General features: G+C 42.5%; 1 protein-coding gene across 2 annotated transcripts in view; it reads right to left on the bottom strand.

The window, feature by feature from the left end:
* Positions 1 to 15,843: 15,843 nt before the first annotated feature.
* UXS1 (UDP-glucuronate decarboxylase 1) overlaps positions 15,844 to 16,857 on the bottom strand; it is a 96,981-nt gene continuing 95,967 nt past the window's right edge. For both annotated transcript variants that reach the window (XM_045445543.1, XM_045445542.1), the window contains exon 15: positions 15,844 to 16,717. In XM_045445543.1, the coding sequence (XP_045301499.1) occupies positions 16,586 to 16,717 (132 nt within the window). In that variant the 3' untranslated portion in view covers positions 15,844 to 16,585. The remainder of the gene's footprint in view (positions 16,718 to 16,857) is intronic.

Raw genomic sequence — 16,857 nt, 5'->3', positions numbered from 1 at the left:
ATATGGAACCAACAAGAAAATTTGGTCGAAAATTATTTAAGGCTACAGAACACGGCTTGGACTAATCATTCCACATGTGTGTGAGACCTTTCTGGGCCCCCAGGCCCTGAGCTAGAGCTGGGCCTGTTTAATATGATCACACAGGAAATGAAGGGTAATAGAAAAAAGGCTGAAGTTTGGGTGAAGTCATGGCCTCATTTCTCTTAAAAGAATTAAAGCTTAGCCAATGAATTCAAGAACTATTTAAGAATATACTTCACTTCATATTTAAGCAACCAGAGTGAATGAGGGGTGCCTGGGTGGCTCAGTCGGTTAAGCCTCCGAGTTAGGCTCAGGTCATGATCTCTTGGTTAGTTGGTTCAAGCCCCCTGCAGGGCTCTGCACTGACAGCTCAGAGCCTGGAGCCTGCTTCAGATTCTGTGTCTCCCTCTCTCTCTCTCTCTCTCTGACCCTCCCCTGCTTGTGCTCTCTCTCTCTCATTAAAAATAAGTAAATAAATAAGTAAATAAGTAAATAAGTAAATAAGTAAATAAGTAAAGCCAGAGTGTGAATAAAAGAGAAAAGTGCTGTGGAGGTGAGGAGAGGGAAGAAGGAGGGAGATGGAGGCAGGATGGTGAGGTGAGGGGGTGCTGTCCGGAAACATTACTGATGGAGGGAATCTGGTCACAGCCTGTGTGATGACCTCTGTGCTGCGGCGGGCACTCAGAATGGCTCGTAGACTTTTGTGGGTCACAGACCCCTCTGACAGTCTAATGGAAGCTTTTCGTTCTTTCTCAGAAAAATGATAATTTGGTATATAGTCCCTGGACTACATCTCCATTCACAAACCATAACTAAAGATAAACAAACAACGGGCTTCAGGAGAGTGGTATATATGGGCACTCATAACACCCACATATAAATTTTGTTTTCATAACTTTATGTCTTCCTTTGGCATCCTTACAATTTTTTAAAAATTTGGTAAACTATTCATAACATAAAATTTACCGTTTTTACCATTTTTAGGTGTATAGCTCAGGGGCATTAAGTGCTTTCACATTATTGGGCAACCATCACCACACCCATCTCCAGAACATTTCCATCTTCCCGAACTGAAATTCTGTCCCCATTGAGCACTAATTCCCCATCCCCCACCCCACTCCCCCAACCCTCCCCCCCCCCTCCGCCGCCAGCTCCTGGCAACCCCCATTGTCTTTTCTTTCTCCGAATGTGGTGACTTTGGTACTTCACTGATGTAGAATCATACAGTGTTCTTTTGTGTCTGGCTTATTTCACTTAGCATAATGTCATCAAAATTCATCCATGTTGTTCCATGTGTCAGAATTTCCCTCCTATTTAAGGATAAACGATGTTCCAATGTATGTTTGTACCCCATTTGATTTATCCATTTATTTGTTAGTGGACAGACGCCTGGGTTGCTCCCCTCTTTTGTCTGCTGTGCATGATGCCCACGCACATAGCTCTCGTGTCCCTGCTTTCAATTCTTTTGGGTGTATGCCCGGAAGTGGAATTATTGGATCATATGGTAATTGTTTAATTTTTTGAGGGATTGCCATACATATTTTTCACAGTGGCTGTCCTGTTTTACATTCTCACCCTTTAAGCGTGTTTCTTCTTATTGTCTACTATTAGGCTGGTTCAAACCCAGCACAATTAAAGAGGAGGGAGGGAAGGGTGATGGAGAGGCCATCTCAGCTTCGTTCCTGGCCTTGCCACGCTTCTCCATGCTTGCTGGATGATTTTGGTAGATGTCTATAAAATTAAGGAAATTTAAGGAAATGGAGTTTCCTATTTATCGTGCTGGCTTTAAAAGTATCCTAAGAAAATTCTAAATGTCACGAATGGATGTCAAATTCTATTTTCCTTATCTGTTGAGATGATATCACTTTTCCTTTTTAATCTATTAATTAGTGTGGTGCATTCTGTTAACAAAATTCTAATATTAATCAATTGAATCCCCGGGGTGAAACCTAACTTGATTGCGATTTCTTTTTACTTATTGTTGAATTCTGGTTGGATATATGTTCAGAATTCTTATATCCATGTTCATGAGGAAGGTTGGCCTTAGTGTTTTCCTCTGGATGTTTTTGTCAGTTTAGGTATCAAGGTTATTCTGCCCTCTTAAAATGAGCTGATTTCTTTCTTATTCTGTGTAGGAACGGAATGATTTGTTTCCTGAATGGTAGCATTCAGATAAAGCCATTTGAATTTGGTGTTTTCTTCATGGTAAAATTGCTTCCTATTGATTGCATTTTTTTTTTTTTTACAGGTAAAACATTATTCTGACTTTATGTTTCTCCTTGGATCTGTTTTGTTAAATTCCATCTTTCTAGGTAGTCACCCATTATATCAAAGTTCTGAAGTATTGAGAGTTGTTCTTAATATCCTTTTACTGCTTTTCTCTGTAGTATCTGTGGTTTTGTTATTTTTTTTTCATTTCCATTCTATTTATGCCTTTTTAAAAAATGAACTGTCTTTTCAAGCATAAAGATTTTGCTTTGTTGATCTGTTCTTTTGTATGTTTCTCTACTTTGTGAATTTCTGTTCTCTTAATTTCCTTCCTTCTACATCTGTGGGACTTTGATTTATATTAGATCTCAGCTCTATTTTCAGCCTTATTTTTTTTTTAAGGCATTTAACAGTTTCCTTCCAAGAACTGTATCCCATGAGTTGATGTGAAAAGTTAAGAAAAGATGACATCATCTCATTTCAATTATATTTTCTCCTTTGACCCTTAAGTTGATTACAAGTGTTATTAAATTTCCAAGTGAATGGATTTTTCTAATTATCGTATTGGCTTTGTTTTCTAACTTAATTGCATTGTGGTAAACAATTGGAAAAAAAAAAAAAAAAACTATAGTCAGATCCTGATCCTTGGCACTATGCTGAGGCCAGCTGTATGGTCCAGTGTGTCAACCCCAGCAAGTGTTCTATGTGTGTCTTTTCCAGACATCAGATGAAATCAAGTCCATTAGCTCAAGCTGGGTAGTTGTACTCTTCACATTTTCTATTTTCTTACTGATTTTTTTGGGGGGGTCTGTTTGATCTACTGATTACTGCCAAATGTGTTAATGTGTACTATGATGATGGATTCAAAAGGGTTTTCCTTTAATTCTGTCATTCTGGCTTCATAGGAGGCTATACACAAATTTGCATGGTATCCACACATTTCAATGCATCTTCCTAGTGAATGGAATCATTGCTCATTATGCAGCAAATTTCTTATTTCTAGTAGTGCTTTTTGCCTGAATTCTCCTTTGATGCTAAGATAACTGTATTTGCCTCCCTTTGGTTACTAACTGCCTGGTATATCTTTTCCATAGTTCAGCCTTTTTGTGTGTGTGCTTTATGTGTGTCTTGTAAAGAATAAATAGCAGACATTTGTTTTGTTTTTAAAATATGGTGTGACTATTAAGGCCTTAACAGGAGAATGTAGTCCACATACTCTATTTTTAAGTTCATTCATTTATTCTGAGAGGGGGGAGGGGCAGAGTATGAGAGAGGCGGTGTGTGGGAGGGGTGCCAGAGAGAGAGAGAGTGAGAGAATCCCAAGCAGGCTCCAAGCTATCAGAGCAGAGCTCACTGCAGGGCTCGATCCTACAGACTCTGAGATGATAACCTGAGCTGAGCTAAGAGTCGGACACTTACCCAACTGAATCACCCAGGCGCCCCTATTTCACTTACTCTTAATGTGATGAGCAATTTGGTTTTATTTCTAACATCACAGTTTGGACTTCTGGCTCATTCCATTTCATCTGTTCCCACATTCTTATTCCTCTTTTCTTGCCTTCCCTTGGACTGTTTTATTTTCCTTGGTAGAGTCTTTTCCTTGTATTTCTTTTGAAGGTATGCACCGGCTCTATTCTATTCGTGTTTGCTCTATTTAATGCATGTATTTGACAACACGACAGGCACTTGGTAGCCATATAGCCTTCTCCTGGACAATACAAGGACCTTGCAAAATCTAATTCTCCAATCTCCTCTCCCAACTTCTGAGCGGCTGTAACTTGGCATTTTAAATTTAGCCTTCTTTATTTTCCCCACGGATTATCTTTGTTTCACATGTAGTCATTAAGTTGTTTAGACTGTCACATAGTTATCTTGGTTCATTATTTCTCCTTGCAACTCAGACCACGTACCTGAGGTCATTTTCCTTTGATTTGAATTAAATCTTTCAGGATCCATTTAGTGAGGGTCATTGGGTGGTAAACTCTCAAGTTTGGCATTTTCCTGTTTCACTTGGTACAGAATTTTTGGTTATTTAATTAGTACTTTGAGATGATTCTTACTGTCTTATGGTTTCTACTGTTGACGTGACAAATTTTGCTACTTACCTATCTCTTCTCTCTGAGTGACACTGTCCCTCCAAGGGTCTTTTATAGCTTACTTGTCTGCTATCTCCCACAGCTAGGTCTATATATATTTACACTGCTTAAGGTGTGTTGGGCTTTTTAATCTGACGGTCAGCATCTTTAAACAAATATGGAAAATTCTCGCAATACTTCTTTGAATGTCACTTCTTCCCCATTCTATGATTTCTTCCCAAAACGTTACTCAAGTATATAAACTTCACTTACATTTTCCCTTTCTTTTTCAAATATGCTTAGTTAGGTCTCTTGTTATCTGCTCAGATTTTCAAGTTTCTCTTTTATTTCCTTAAACGTATGAAACTTCTTTTTATATTGCTTGTTCTCTCCAGTATCTGAAGAAGCCTTTGTGGATCTGTTACGACCCTGCCATCTATCCATTGTTTTTCACCCATAATGTCATCTCCTTGATTCCATGTAATGCCTAATTCCTGCTCATTTTATTTAGAGCTTTATTTGGTTGGGAAATATTTGATGCCTGATTTAAGCTGAATTCGTCCATGTGGCCCTTGCATCTCCCTTTACGAGTGACCTTGGGTGCAGAGGCAGGGACAGGTGGAGTCTTACCAAACAGGGAGCACTGTAGATTAAATTCTCCACTTGTGGATTTATAGACCACATAGGGACACCTTGGGGTTAAGATTTTCATGGATGCTCTCTCCCAACCTACCCATCCACCCCTACCCACCTCTCTGAAAGAAAGCATCTTCACTGCCCGCTTCAGTGTGATGGGTTTATTTGTTTATCCATCCAGGTGGATTCCTTACTCTTGTATCATTAGGAGATAACATCTAGAAAGATTGTTTTTTATTATGATATTCAGCACTTTATTTGCCCTTATCAGAGCTATATTTAGGTTATCTAATCTGTCATACTACTAGAAACAGAACTCCTATTTGGTCATTCACTTCATTTATATACATATATCACTTTTAACGTTTTTATTTATATTTGTGGGGGGAAGAGAGAGAGGGGGACAGAGGATCCGAAGCAGGCTTCACATTGACAGCAGAGAGCTGATGTGGGGCTCAAACTCACAAACAGTGAGATCATGACCTGAGCCAAAGGGGGACACTTAACCGACTGATCCACCCAGGTGTCCCCTATTTGGTCGTTTACTGCATATCAGACGTCCCTCACTTTTTTGTGTGTGTCTAGGAATCTCTGAAGCATAATGCTTTTAGTAAGTAAAATATATAGGATTAAAAATGAAACCAATTATATTAAAAAAGTTACCCACACTTTAAGTATTTATTTTGGGGAGAAAGCACAGCAGGGGAGGGGGACAGAGGACCTGGAGCGGTCCGTACAACGACAGGCTGATAGTAGTGAGTCTGATGTGGGGCTCGAACTCACGAACCATGAGATCATGACCAGAGCTGAAGTCAGATGCTCAACCAACCAAGCCAGCCAGGTGCACCAAAATTTACCAACATTTTAAAAGACAAATTTGTGATATGGTAATAAGGGCGCTTCCTTGTGCTATGAGTAAGAAGATCTGGTGCCAGTTAGACAATCCAATTCCGAGTGGTGAAATTATTCTGAGATATTCATAACAAGTATAACGTGATGGCATATCTGATTTGTACGCACGACAAAGTCCCGGGTAAGAGCAGAGACTATTGCAGTTTGCTGCCTATACTTATAATTAAAGAAAAGTCTACATTTGAGTTGGGGAGAGTAAAAACAAAGAACGTAAGATCTTTCCCCATTCAAATTCATGAAACTGTTTATTAAAAGGTATTTCCAGGGGTACCTGGGTTGCTCAGTCGGTTGGGCATCTGACTCTTGATTTCGGCTCAGGTCATGATCCCGGGGTCATGGCATCAAGCCCCACATTGGGGTCCACACTGAGCGTGGGGCTTGCTTAGGATTGTATCTCTCACTCCCTCTGCCCCTCTCCCCTGCTGGCATGTGCTCTCTCTCTCTCTCAAAAAAAAAAAAAAATTAAAAAAAAGGGGGTTTCCAGTCCAATTCCTGTATTATATCCAGAGTGAAAGTTCCCAATTGTTCTTAGGTTAAAGGTGAAAATACATGAGTCGTCCTAGGAGGTCTGGTCCCCGCCTCTCCCTTTAGCATCCTCCTGTCACTCCCTCTTGCTCTGACTCAGCCACTCCAGCCTTTCCATCCTTTGAGTGTGCCATCGACTCTCTCCTTCTGGAAGGTTCTCTCTCCCTCTTTTGCCTGGGTAACTCCCAGACTTCCTTCAGTGTTCACTGTTGTCCTCTCCCCTCCCCAGTTCTTCCGGGTCAGCTTCCTCTCACAGGCTCTGCTACAGTGCTGAGATATAGCACCTTCCTAGAGAATATTGTCACATGGGCCATTATCTGATAAACCTCTTGGTCTCTGCTGGACTGGAAATGCCAGGACACATGGCATAACTATCTCTTGCTCACTCAAAGCCTAGCACAGAGCCCATCAGAGTAACTGTTCTTTAGTATGGGTTGGTTTGAGCCTGACTGCATTTGGGAAGGGAAAAGTTGATCTAGTCTCTTTTCCACAAATGGGGAAAATGGCCAGAAGGGCTGAAGGACAGACACCTCCTAAGATACAAAGTGAAACAGGAACAGAACAGGAATACAACTCAGATTTGGAGGTCCTTCCCATATCAGATGATCTCTCTCCTTCCTCCTCAGGACATGCACCACCCTACATTTGCTTATCCCTATGTCCCTACCCTCAATTTCCCCCATGGCAATGTCCACCTCCTTTCTCCAAGGTGTGCCTCATGGGCCTTTGGTTTTCTGAACCTGTTCTCAGACCGGAAATAGCGAACTAACTTTTTTCCCACTCGTCCAATGCCGGCTGCCTTCTGAGCAGAAGCTCACATGATCAAGGATGAGAACTTGAGGCCAGGCTGGGTGGGAAGCTTTTTCAAGCTTGGTCAGAGGCCCTTGGCCATGTGCTTTCCAAATCATACCACATAATTCTTTTCAAATCAAGAAATACGGTCTTCCTTTATGGATCAGAATTACTCTCCAGGATTTTATAAACCAATTATTTTCATATACAGCTTCAACAAAGGGGGATGGGGAATGCCGTTGTAAAAAGATACAAAGATTGGAAATGGAAGGATGACACATGCACAGACATTGCTCTCCCCCTCTTCCTCTGCCCCATGTTTTTAAACATTGAGTAGACAGCATCTGGGGGAATATGACCAGATCATCCCAGGAATCTATGCTAGGGATAAAATGCCCGGAGTGACTGGACTGCTCATTTTCAAACATCTGAAGAGCTGTCAAAAGAAACAAGTCTTGGTCTCGTTCTGGGAGAGCCCAAAGGGCACAACCAGAACCCAATTTCAGCTCAAAATTCCAAACGTAGAATGGGATGCTTCACGAGGTTAAGTGCTTCCAGCAGGGTGAGTGAACATTTTGACAAGATTGTTTACTGCAAATTCTGCCTTCGAAGATTAAAGTTCCTTAAAGTCTGAGATCCCCAAATACTCAGTGGTGATTCTCATACAACGGCAACTCACTTCTCCATCCCTGCTGAGCCTCTGTGAAGAGATCTAGCACCTGATTCCTCTGAAACCCTGACTAAGCCTTTTTCTCTGATAACACTAATAGTACATACACCTAAGGCGCATAGGCAAGACTAGATAGTGGCAGACATGTTACAGCTAAAAGATTCACTCCATTCAGGCTACAGGCCACTCAATAAAGGCTCTAGTAGTCTGTGATCTACCCTGCCTCTACATCACAGTGTAGCAATGAGGGAAAAACAGGAAGATACCTCCAGGGAATCGGGATTTACAAAGAGCTGCGTCTTTCCCTTGAAAGTTCATTTCTTTTCTTGTAAATAAATACCTAGCTTCGCTAATGTAAGATGGCCTGGGGAGAGGGCAGACAAAAACAACAAGCGGCGCCACTGCTGTGACCACCGGCATTGTGAAAAAGCCGAGAAGCAGCCCAAGAGGCAGATGTAGTAGCTCCGGGGGGAAAAAAACCGTGTAGAGTGGACTCTGTTATAAAGGATGTGTGGTGGGCGCTGCCTGTAATTCATGGCTAGTTTTTTGTTGCTTTTAATTGAGCTCTTTCTCATCCTATTCCTTTCTGATTTCCAGTTTCTTTTCTCTTTTTGCTGAGAAACAAATCTTGTGAAAACAGACCAGCAAATGTGAAATAGAACATGGTAAGCATCTAACATTAAAGAAGCCCAAGTGCTGATAAGAACGCTGATGAGTGGGTCTTTATTGCACTGACGACAGATGAATTTTACCTCCTGCCATTTGACCTGTGGAGCTAGGAATGATGATTTTGACTAATTGTCCATCTATGATCTTTCCAGCTGCCCGCTGACTCAGACACGGTTCTGTTGTGGGAAGTATAAACACAATCATCATCATTTCCTCCTCCCATCTGTATATTACATCACTGCAACCTCACTATCACCTTTAAAGTAGGAAAATCGGGTGTTATCACCTTCACTTATTTTTTTTTTAATATCTTCAACGAGTTTTATTTCATTAATACTTGATTACTGAAATTCCCTTTTTAGCTACTGATTCCTATTTAATCCTTTTCGATGCCTATCACATTTTCCTCCCTTTATTTAAAAGTAATCTTTCAGGGTGCCTGGGTGGCTCAGTCGGTTAAGTGTCCGACTTCAGCTCAGGTCATGATCTCGCGGTTTGAGCCCCACGTCGGACTCCGGGCTGAGAGCTCGGAGTCTGGAGCCTGCTTTGGATTCTGTCTGTCTGTCAATCTCTCTCTGCCCCTCGCCTGCTCACACTCTCTCTCTCTCAAAAATTGGGGCACCTGGGTGGCTCAGTCGGTTGGGCGTCCGACTTCAGCTCAGGTCACGATCTCGCGGTCCGTGAGGTCGAGCCCCGCGTCGGGCTCTGGGCTCATGGCTCAGAGCCTGGAGCCTGCTTCCGATTCTGTGTCTCCCTCTCTCTCTGCCCCTCCCCTGTTCATGCTCTGTCTCTCTCTGTCTCAAAAATAAATGTTAAAAAAAAAAAAATTAAAAAAAAAAAAAACACTGACTTCATAAAACAAATTGGGAAGTGTTCCTTCCTCTTCTAGTTGCTGAAAAAGATTGTGTAGAATCGATGTGACTTAAGTATTTGGTAGAATTCTTCAGTGAATCCTTCTGGGCCTGGAGATTTTTCAGGAGGCTAATTATGAATTCTATCTTATACGATTATTCAAGTAACAGATTCCATATTGGGTAAGTTGTGTTAGTTTGTGCTTTTCCAGGAATTGGTCTATTTCATCTAAGTTGTCAAATTTACATACTGAGTTGTACCTAGTATTCCCTTATATTCTCTTGATGTCTCCTAATTGGTGTGATTGGCCATTTTCATTTAATGTAATTATCGTATTAAGGCTTAAATCTGCTTTTTTTTTTTGTCTTCTACTTGTTTGTTTCCTTTTCCCCATCTTCCTGTGGGTCACACATTCTTTTTTTTTTACAACTCTATTTTTTCATTTGGGTATATCTCTTTCAGGAGTTGCTCTAGACATTACATTGTATGTACACACGACTTCTCAAAATCTACTGGCATCAACTTTCACCAGTTTGAGTAAAATATGGAAGCTTTTTACCTTCCAGCATTTATACACAATTGCCTTATTTCCTTTAAATTAATTGAAAACCATAAGAGTGTTATAATTTTCCCTTCAACCATCAAACATAATTTAGAAAACGTTAAGAGAAGGAAAACCTATTACATTTTCTCTTATTTTTGCTCTTTTCATGTTCTTCCCTCCTGCCTGATATCCCAAGTTTCCATCTTTTGTCATTTCCTTTTTGTTTAAAGAATTCTACTTTAGTCATGCTTTTAGGGTGGGTCTGCTGTGAAAATGTCTCATAGTTTTCCTTCAGAGGAGAATGTCTTACTTTCCCCTCCATTTCTGAAGGGCATTTTCACTGGATTGACAGTTCTTTTCTTCCAACACTTAGAAAATGTGCCACTTATTCATGGGCTCATGGTTTCTGATGAGAAATTCCCCGGTCATTCTGTTTTGCCCCCAGAGGCAATGTGTCTTGTCCCTTTGGCTGCCTTTGAGATTGTTTTACTTTGGCTTTAGGTTTTCAGTTTGACTATTACGTGTCTTGGCATGGACTTCTTTGGGTTTTCTTATTTGGGGTTCGCTTAGCATTTTGAATCTATTGGCTTATGTTGCTTTGCCAACTTTAGGAAATTGTCAGTTCTTTTTCTTGGGAGTATTTTTTTCAGTTCCATCTCCCTCTCCTCTCCTGGGACTCCAATGACATGACCGATTTTTTGTGATACTTCCATACATCTTTTTTTTTTTTTTTGGTCTATTCTCTTTTTCAGACTGGGTAATTTCTACCGTTTCATCTTCAAGTTCATGGCGTCTTCCCTTTGTCCTCTCCACTCTGCTCTTGAATCCATCCACAGAGCTTTTTATTTTCATTATTTTATTTTTCACTTCTACAAGTTCCATTTCATTCTTCATATCTCCTCTTTGCTGAGATTTTCCATTTTCCATGTTCCAAGCATGTTTGTAATTGCTTGCTGAAGTATTTTCTTGATGCCTGCTTTAAAATATTTATCAGATGGGGATGAGAGAGGTACAGCATCAGTAATATAGTCAATGGCATTGAAGTAGTGTCCATTGTACGGTGGCAGATGGTAGCTACACTTGTGACCATAGTGCGACATACAGAATTGCCAAATCACTATTTTGTACACTTCAAACTATGTAGCATTGTGTCGACTACAATTCAAAATAATTCACAGTAAACAAAAACTAAAGATACATAGAAGTTAAATATTTGTCAGATAACGCTAACATCTGTTGTCTTCTCTTATTCAGTTTGCTCTTGGTTCTTGGGGTGACATGATTTTCCATGGACACCTGAGAAAACTCTGGGCCTTGGCAGGTCTCCTCTGATACTGCTCCTGTGAGTAAGAGGGAGCACTGCTCTTTACTACCTGGTGGGGGTGGAGGTCCAGACTCCTCACTGGGTCTCCACGGATGACATTCAGGCCAGAAGGGGAAGGGGCACTTCATTACTGCTGCCCAAGTGGTCCCCACTGGGGTTGCTTTGTAACTACTGATCAAAGAGCTCGAAGTCCTGACTCGCCACAAGGCCTCTGACACCACCCCAGTGGCAAATGAAAGGGACACATCAATACTGCTGGGTGGAGGTGGAAGTCCATGACCCCCACGTGGTCTTACATCATACAGATGGGGTCATTACCAGCCATCAGAGATGCGAGTCCCGTATCAGGCTGTCTAGTCCCTAGCTCCCACGAGGCCTTCCGGGATACCACCAGGGAGAGGTGTGGGGGTGGGGGGCTGGCTGAGGCATCTTGTCACAGCCAGGCAAGGGAAACTCCAGGCCCAACTTGGCCTTTAATGGCAGAAACAGGATTGAGCTACAATTTTCTCAAGTGGTATTTGGCTGGAGTAGACCCATTATTGTTTGAAAGTTTTCTGCCTTACTAGGCTGCCCCTTTCCTGGTACATTTGCTACAGCGAACAGGTTTGAGGGACTTTGACTGTGTCCACTGGCATTTCTGGCTTGTGGCTTCTCCATTCGGGGATGTATGAGGCGAGAAGAAAATCCAGGGAGCTCCCTACTTGTATTAGTTTCCTAGGGTCGCCATAACAAACACTGGACACTGGGGGCTTAAACAACAGACACTTATTTTCTCACAGTTCTGGAGGCTGCAAGCCCAAGGCTAAGGTGTCAGTAGATTTGGTTTCTCATGAGGCCTCTCTCCTTAGCTTGCAGATGACTGCTTTCTGGCTGTGTCCTCATACGGTCTTTCCTGTGCACATGCACACAGATGTCTAAATTTCCTCCTCACAAGGTCATCAATCAGACTGGATTAGGGTCCATCCTAGAGATCTCCTTTTTAACATAATAATCTCTTTAAAGACTTTATCTCCTGCATTCTGAGGTCCAGGGGATTAGGGATTCAACATGTAAATTTTTGAAGGGACACATGTCCACGCATAACACCACTGTGACCTTCCTCAGGTCCTGAGGTATGCAGTTGTCTGCTTTCTTCTATCCATTTCCTAAGTCTTCCTATGTTTGATTTATATATAATGTCCAGAATTTTAAATTGTGCTTCCTGGGAAGAAAAGGGAAAGTCTTATCTACTCCATTCTTGGAAACAGAAGTCTCTCCTTTGCATTTTTCTTTATCTTCTTTTCTTTAAAAACTCACCTTCTGTGGCTGGTAAATGGTAAAGCCAGTGAATCTTCTGCCTCCTGCATCCCGGGTCTTTAGATCACATCACATTAGTTTCATTCCAAACGAAATATATCTTAACAAACACAGAAACACAAAATTCAAAGTGTACCCAGATAGCAAGACTTTCAAACACCGTTAAAAGTTCTTGCACGCGCCCGCCGTGGAAGGCGCTTGCAAGTCACTCCTCCGTCCCAACTGCTAAGAAGCAAAACTGGAACCACCGCCAATTCTTCTTAACATTCAACAGAGTAGTGAGGTCACAGGGCAAAGTGCTTTCCCCCAAACTGGAGACTGGAGAATACACAGAATCACAACTTAGCAGGATAGCAAGCTCTGAGCGAACAAGGACCATGGGAATGAAGTCTGAACTGTGATGCACAAACTACTGGAGGCTCAGTGTGGACAAGGCTTGGTTAAGAAGTCCAGGGGGAGCCGGTCACAGGGGGACCCACAGTTTTGTGTTTTATCTCTAGCTCCACCTGGTTCTCTCGGCCAAGAGCGGAGAAACACTTCATGCTCCTGGTGTGCTCAGGAGAGAGGAGGGAACTGTTTGTGAAATACACCAGAGTACCCAGTTGTCCCTAACAAGACCTGCCCTCGAGAGACACTAGTCAACCAGGGTAGTCTGCTGGGGTTATCTCAGAGCCTAACTGACCTGGAGAAAGGGATATCGTGCCGGCCCCCACTAGACACCTTCCCACCTAAAAGGAGGAAAAAAAAAATAAGATTTTTGATAGTAAAACCTTCTTTTTTCCTTCCCTCAGCACAGCTGTAGATAAAAAAATGACCCTGATTCCTAATGTGCCTAAGGTACAAATAGGACACAGTCAAGAATTTTTAAAACAGAGGAAATAGGTGGGTCAATCTTGGTAATTAGAACAAAGCCCTACTAGTCTTTGAAGCAGTGTGCGTCCCTTCCTCCATATAGTATAGTAAACAGTTCTCAGGGCGATGCAGTTTTTCAACTCCCTATCAGATATAACGATCAACTACAGAAAGTCTAGGGAATACACAGAAATCACCTGTATATGCAAACTGAAACTCACAGCTCCTCTGCCCCAGGAAATCACTGAAAAGCTCCCACATCTCCCCGTCTCCTTTATGAGGCTAAATGGTAAGTCACTCCATGGCCAGACCAGCATTTCACTCAATACAACTTTGGAATTGAGGATGAAGTCAAGCTCACAGTCCAGCCCAGAACCCTCAGAGAGGCAGCCCATGCAGCACCAACGTCGTGACTGAAGATGCCACCGGGGCTCACGGAGTGGTAACCAGGCTGCTGCGAGAGTCTAACTGGAGACAGTGGGCCAGATCAGTATCTAAGAGTGTGTAGCTGAAAACCAGTAAGTTTTGATTCTGTGACGTGCACCTTGCTTGAGCCCATTGTCACGGAAGGAAGAGGAGTTGTGCCCCAGCACGGATGCCCAGGTCAGGAGCTGATCCTGACACATAGGGGCATCATCACTACCCACCCCCCTGTCCCTCTCCAGGCTCCCTCAATACCGCTTTCTTCTCTCTCTGGGACCTTCATATGCTCGATCCAAAGCTTACATTATTTCCCTGGATGCATGACCCTTTTCCTTAGGGGGAATCAGACATGATCCCTCATCCCCTTCTTTCTCGTTTCCTGAAAATTTTTATAAAAATCATGGGGACAGAAGTCAAAAGAATTCCAGAATTCTAGACACAAGCAAATAACAAGGTAAGAGAATTGTGCACCCAAGGCTTTTGGGTACCCCCAAACTGTACTGCCCAGCTTAGGTCTACAGAAGTTCACTCCAGGTCTCTGTTTGCTCTTCATGTCTGGGATCACCGTTAGCGGCTCTCAAACCTCTCAGCTGTTCACCTCTGCCCAGGAAAAGGTGTATTGCACATTTCAGGCCAAAATAATGACGACTGAAATAAGAAACCTTCCCTGAATCCTCTCTTTCTCCTTGACACACGGTCCATTCTAGCAATGATCCTCAGCTCCAGGAGTCTTCTGGGGATTAGCATGACAAATGAAACAGAACCACAGCTTCCTTAGCCTGGCCTCCAAGATTCGGTGGGAAAACATGTCCAATTAAGAAAAAAAACAAATCCCTAAGTGCTTTTGAAGGGCAGGAGAGTCTGGCTTTCCAGGGTTAGCTGTGGAAACAAGCATTCTGCCTGCTCATGTAGAGCCACCTGGCTTGGAAAGTGTAGTCGCTCTAACTTCCTGCATTGTTCTTCCATTTGTTTTAAAAGGAATAACAACAAAAAAATCCTAATGCTAAACCTTGAAAGAATTCTTAAAAAAAAATTTTTTTTTTATGTTTATTTTTTGATAGAGCACAAGTGGGGGAGGGGCGGAGACAGAAGGAGACACAGAATCCAAAGCAGGCTCCAGGCTCTGAGCTGTCAGCACAGAGCCCGACGTGGGGCTTGAACCCACAAACCACAAGATCATGACCTGAGCAGAAGCCAGATGCCCAAGCGACTGAGCCACTCAGGCACCCCCCTCCAAATTTTTTTTAACGTTTATTTTTTGAGAGAGTGAGACAGAGTGTGAGCAGGGGAGGGGCAGAGAGACGGAGACACAGAATCCGAAGCAGGCTCAAGGCTCTGAGCTGTCAGCACAGAGCCTGACGTGGGGATTGAACTCATGAACCGTGAGATCATGACCTGAGCCAAAGTCGGTTGCTTAACCGACTGAGCCACCCAGGTGCCCCAAAGCTTGAAAGAATTCTTAACAAAAGCAAAAGCTCTCAAAGTTTTCACTCAATGAGCCTCGCTTGCAGATCGTACAACAAAGAGCACTGCTTTTTCTCCATCTGGTCTGTGCTGCCCAGAGAGGGACACGTGCAGACTCAGACCCTGGGTGAACGTTGAGAGATCTCTCCACGCTGCAGTTAGCATGCTACGCACATTCAGCCCTGCTAGCTTAGCAGTTCTTAATGTCCACTCATCAAATTACATGTACCAACCTGGTTGTTTTCAGATTTTTCCTCTGAATTCTGCAGTATTTTTCTTCTTCTTTTACTTTGAGAGAGAGAGAGAGAGAGAGAGACAGACAGACAGACAGAGACAGAGAGAGGAAGGCCGAGTCGGGGAGGGGCATACAGGGAGAGAGAGAATCCTGAGCAGACTCCTTGCTGTCCGCACCGATCCCAACTCGGGGCTTGAACCCGTGAACTGTGAGATCATGACCTGAGCTGAAATCAAGAGTCGGATGCTTAACCGACTGAGCCACCCAGGTGCCCCCCTACAGTATTTTTCTTAGCAATTCAATAATACACATGCAAAGCAGAAAGCCAATCTTTAGAACTACAAGTGGGTTTCAATATTTTATTAAAATAGCATATATTTAACCACCGTTAACCAAGAATACGTTAACTTTGTCCCCCCACCCCCACCCCAAATATGCAGCACAACACAGTAGTGATTTCGAATATCCTTGATCGTGATAACCAACAGAAGTATTTCAAAGTCCAGTTTGCAACTAAAAACGAGACCTTGGAAAAATTCTGAATTAAAAGAAACATAAAGCCCTCAAACAGAATTCTTTTATCTGCCTGAGGAATAAATGCCGGTGTGCCACCCAACTGACAACACTGCTTAAGTTTGCTTTTTTTTTTTTTCCTTTATGCATAGTACAACGTCTCATTTATAAGTACCCACTTTTATAAATAAAATTGGCATTTTCACCCCATTTAATGTTCCTTTTCAGCTTCACAAAGAAACCAGTAAATAAAACTGTCAACGACAGTCACAACATATGCTCTCGTAGCAAGATAAAAAACGTGAAAATACGCAAAGATGCATCTACGCTATTTTACATAAAAAGACAGATTTTAAAAAGTGCAAGGCAAAATTTGCAGTTTTTGGAGGGGAGTTTTTAGGCACATCCATTTCTTTAAAGCAAGCTTCAGAATGAAATTCCAGTTTGTTCTTCATGACACCTGTTTTAAGTCTTTCCTTTAAAAAAAAAAAAAAAGAAGAAGAAGAAGAAAAGAAAAAAAATACATCCCATCAAGTGTGAAACAGGGAGTCTCCCGTCCCGAGAAGTGAGGTTTTCAGTTATGGCGTGTCCGTCCTTTTTTTATCCTTGCGGGCTTTGGTTTGGGGATGTATTGATTATTTGCCTGGTACTCAAGTTCTTTGCGGAAGTAGTGGATAGCTTTGTTTAAACCTTCCTCCAGCGGGACCTGTTTAAAGGGAAAGAGAACAGGAGACAAGGTCACTGTCAAGAAACAGCCTACCTTCCTGGGGAAGCAGGAAGGAAGTGCTGACATGGGGTCTGCCCTCTGGAGGCACACTCACAGCACCGTGCCACCACCCTGGATGC

This window comes from Leopardus geoffroyi, chromosome A3 (genome assembly GCF_018350155.1).
Source record: "Leopardus geoffroyi isolate Oge1 chromosome A3, O.geoffroyi_Oge1_pat1.0, whole genome shotgun sequence".
NCBI lineage: Eukaryota > Metazoa > Chordata > Mammalia > Carnivora > Felidae > Leopardus > Leopardus geoffroyi.
This window is presented reverse-complemented; position numbering and strand designations above follow the sequence as displayed.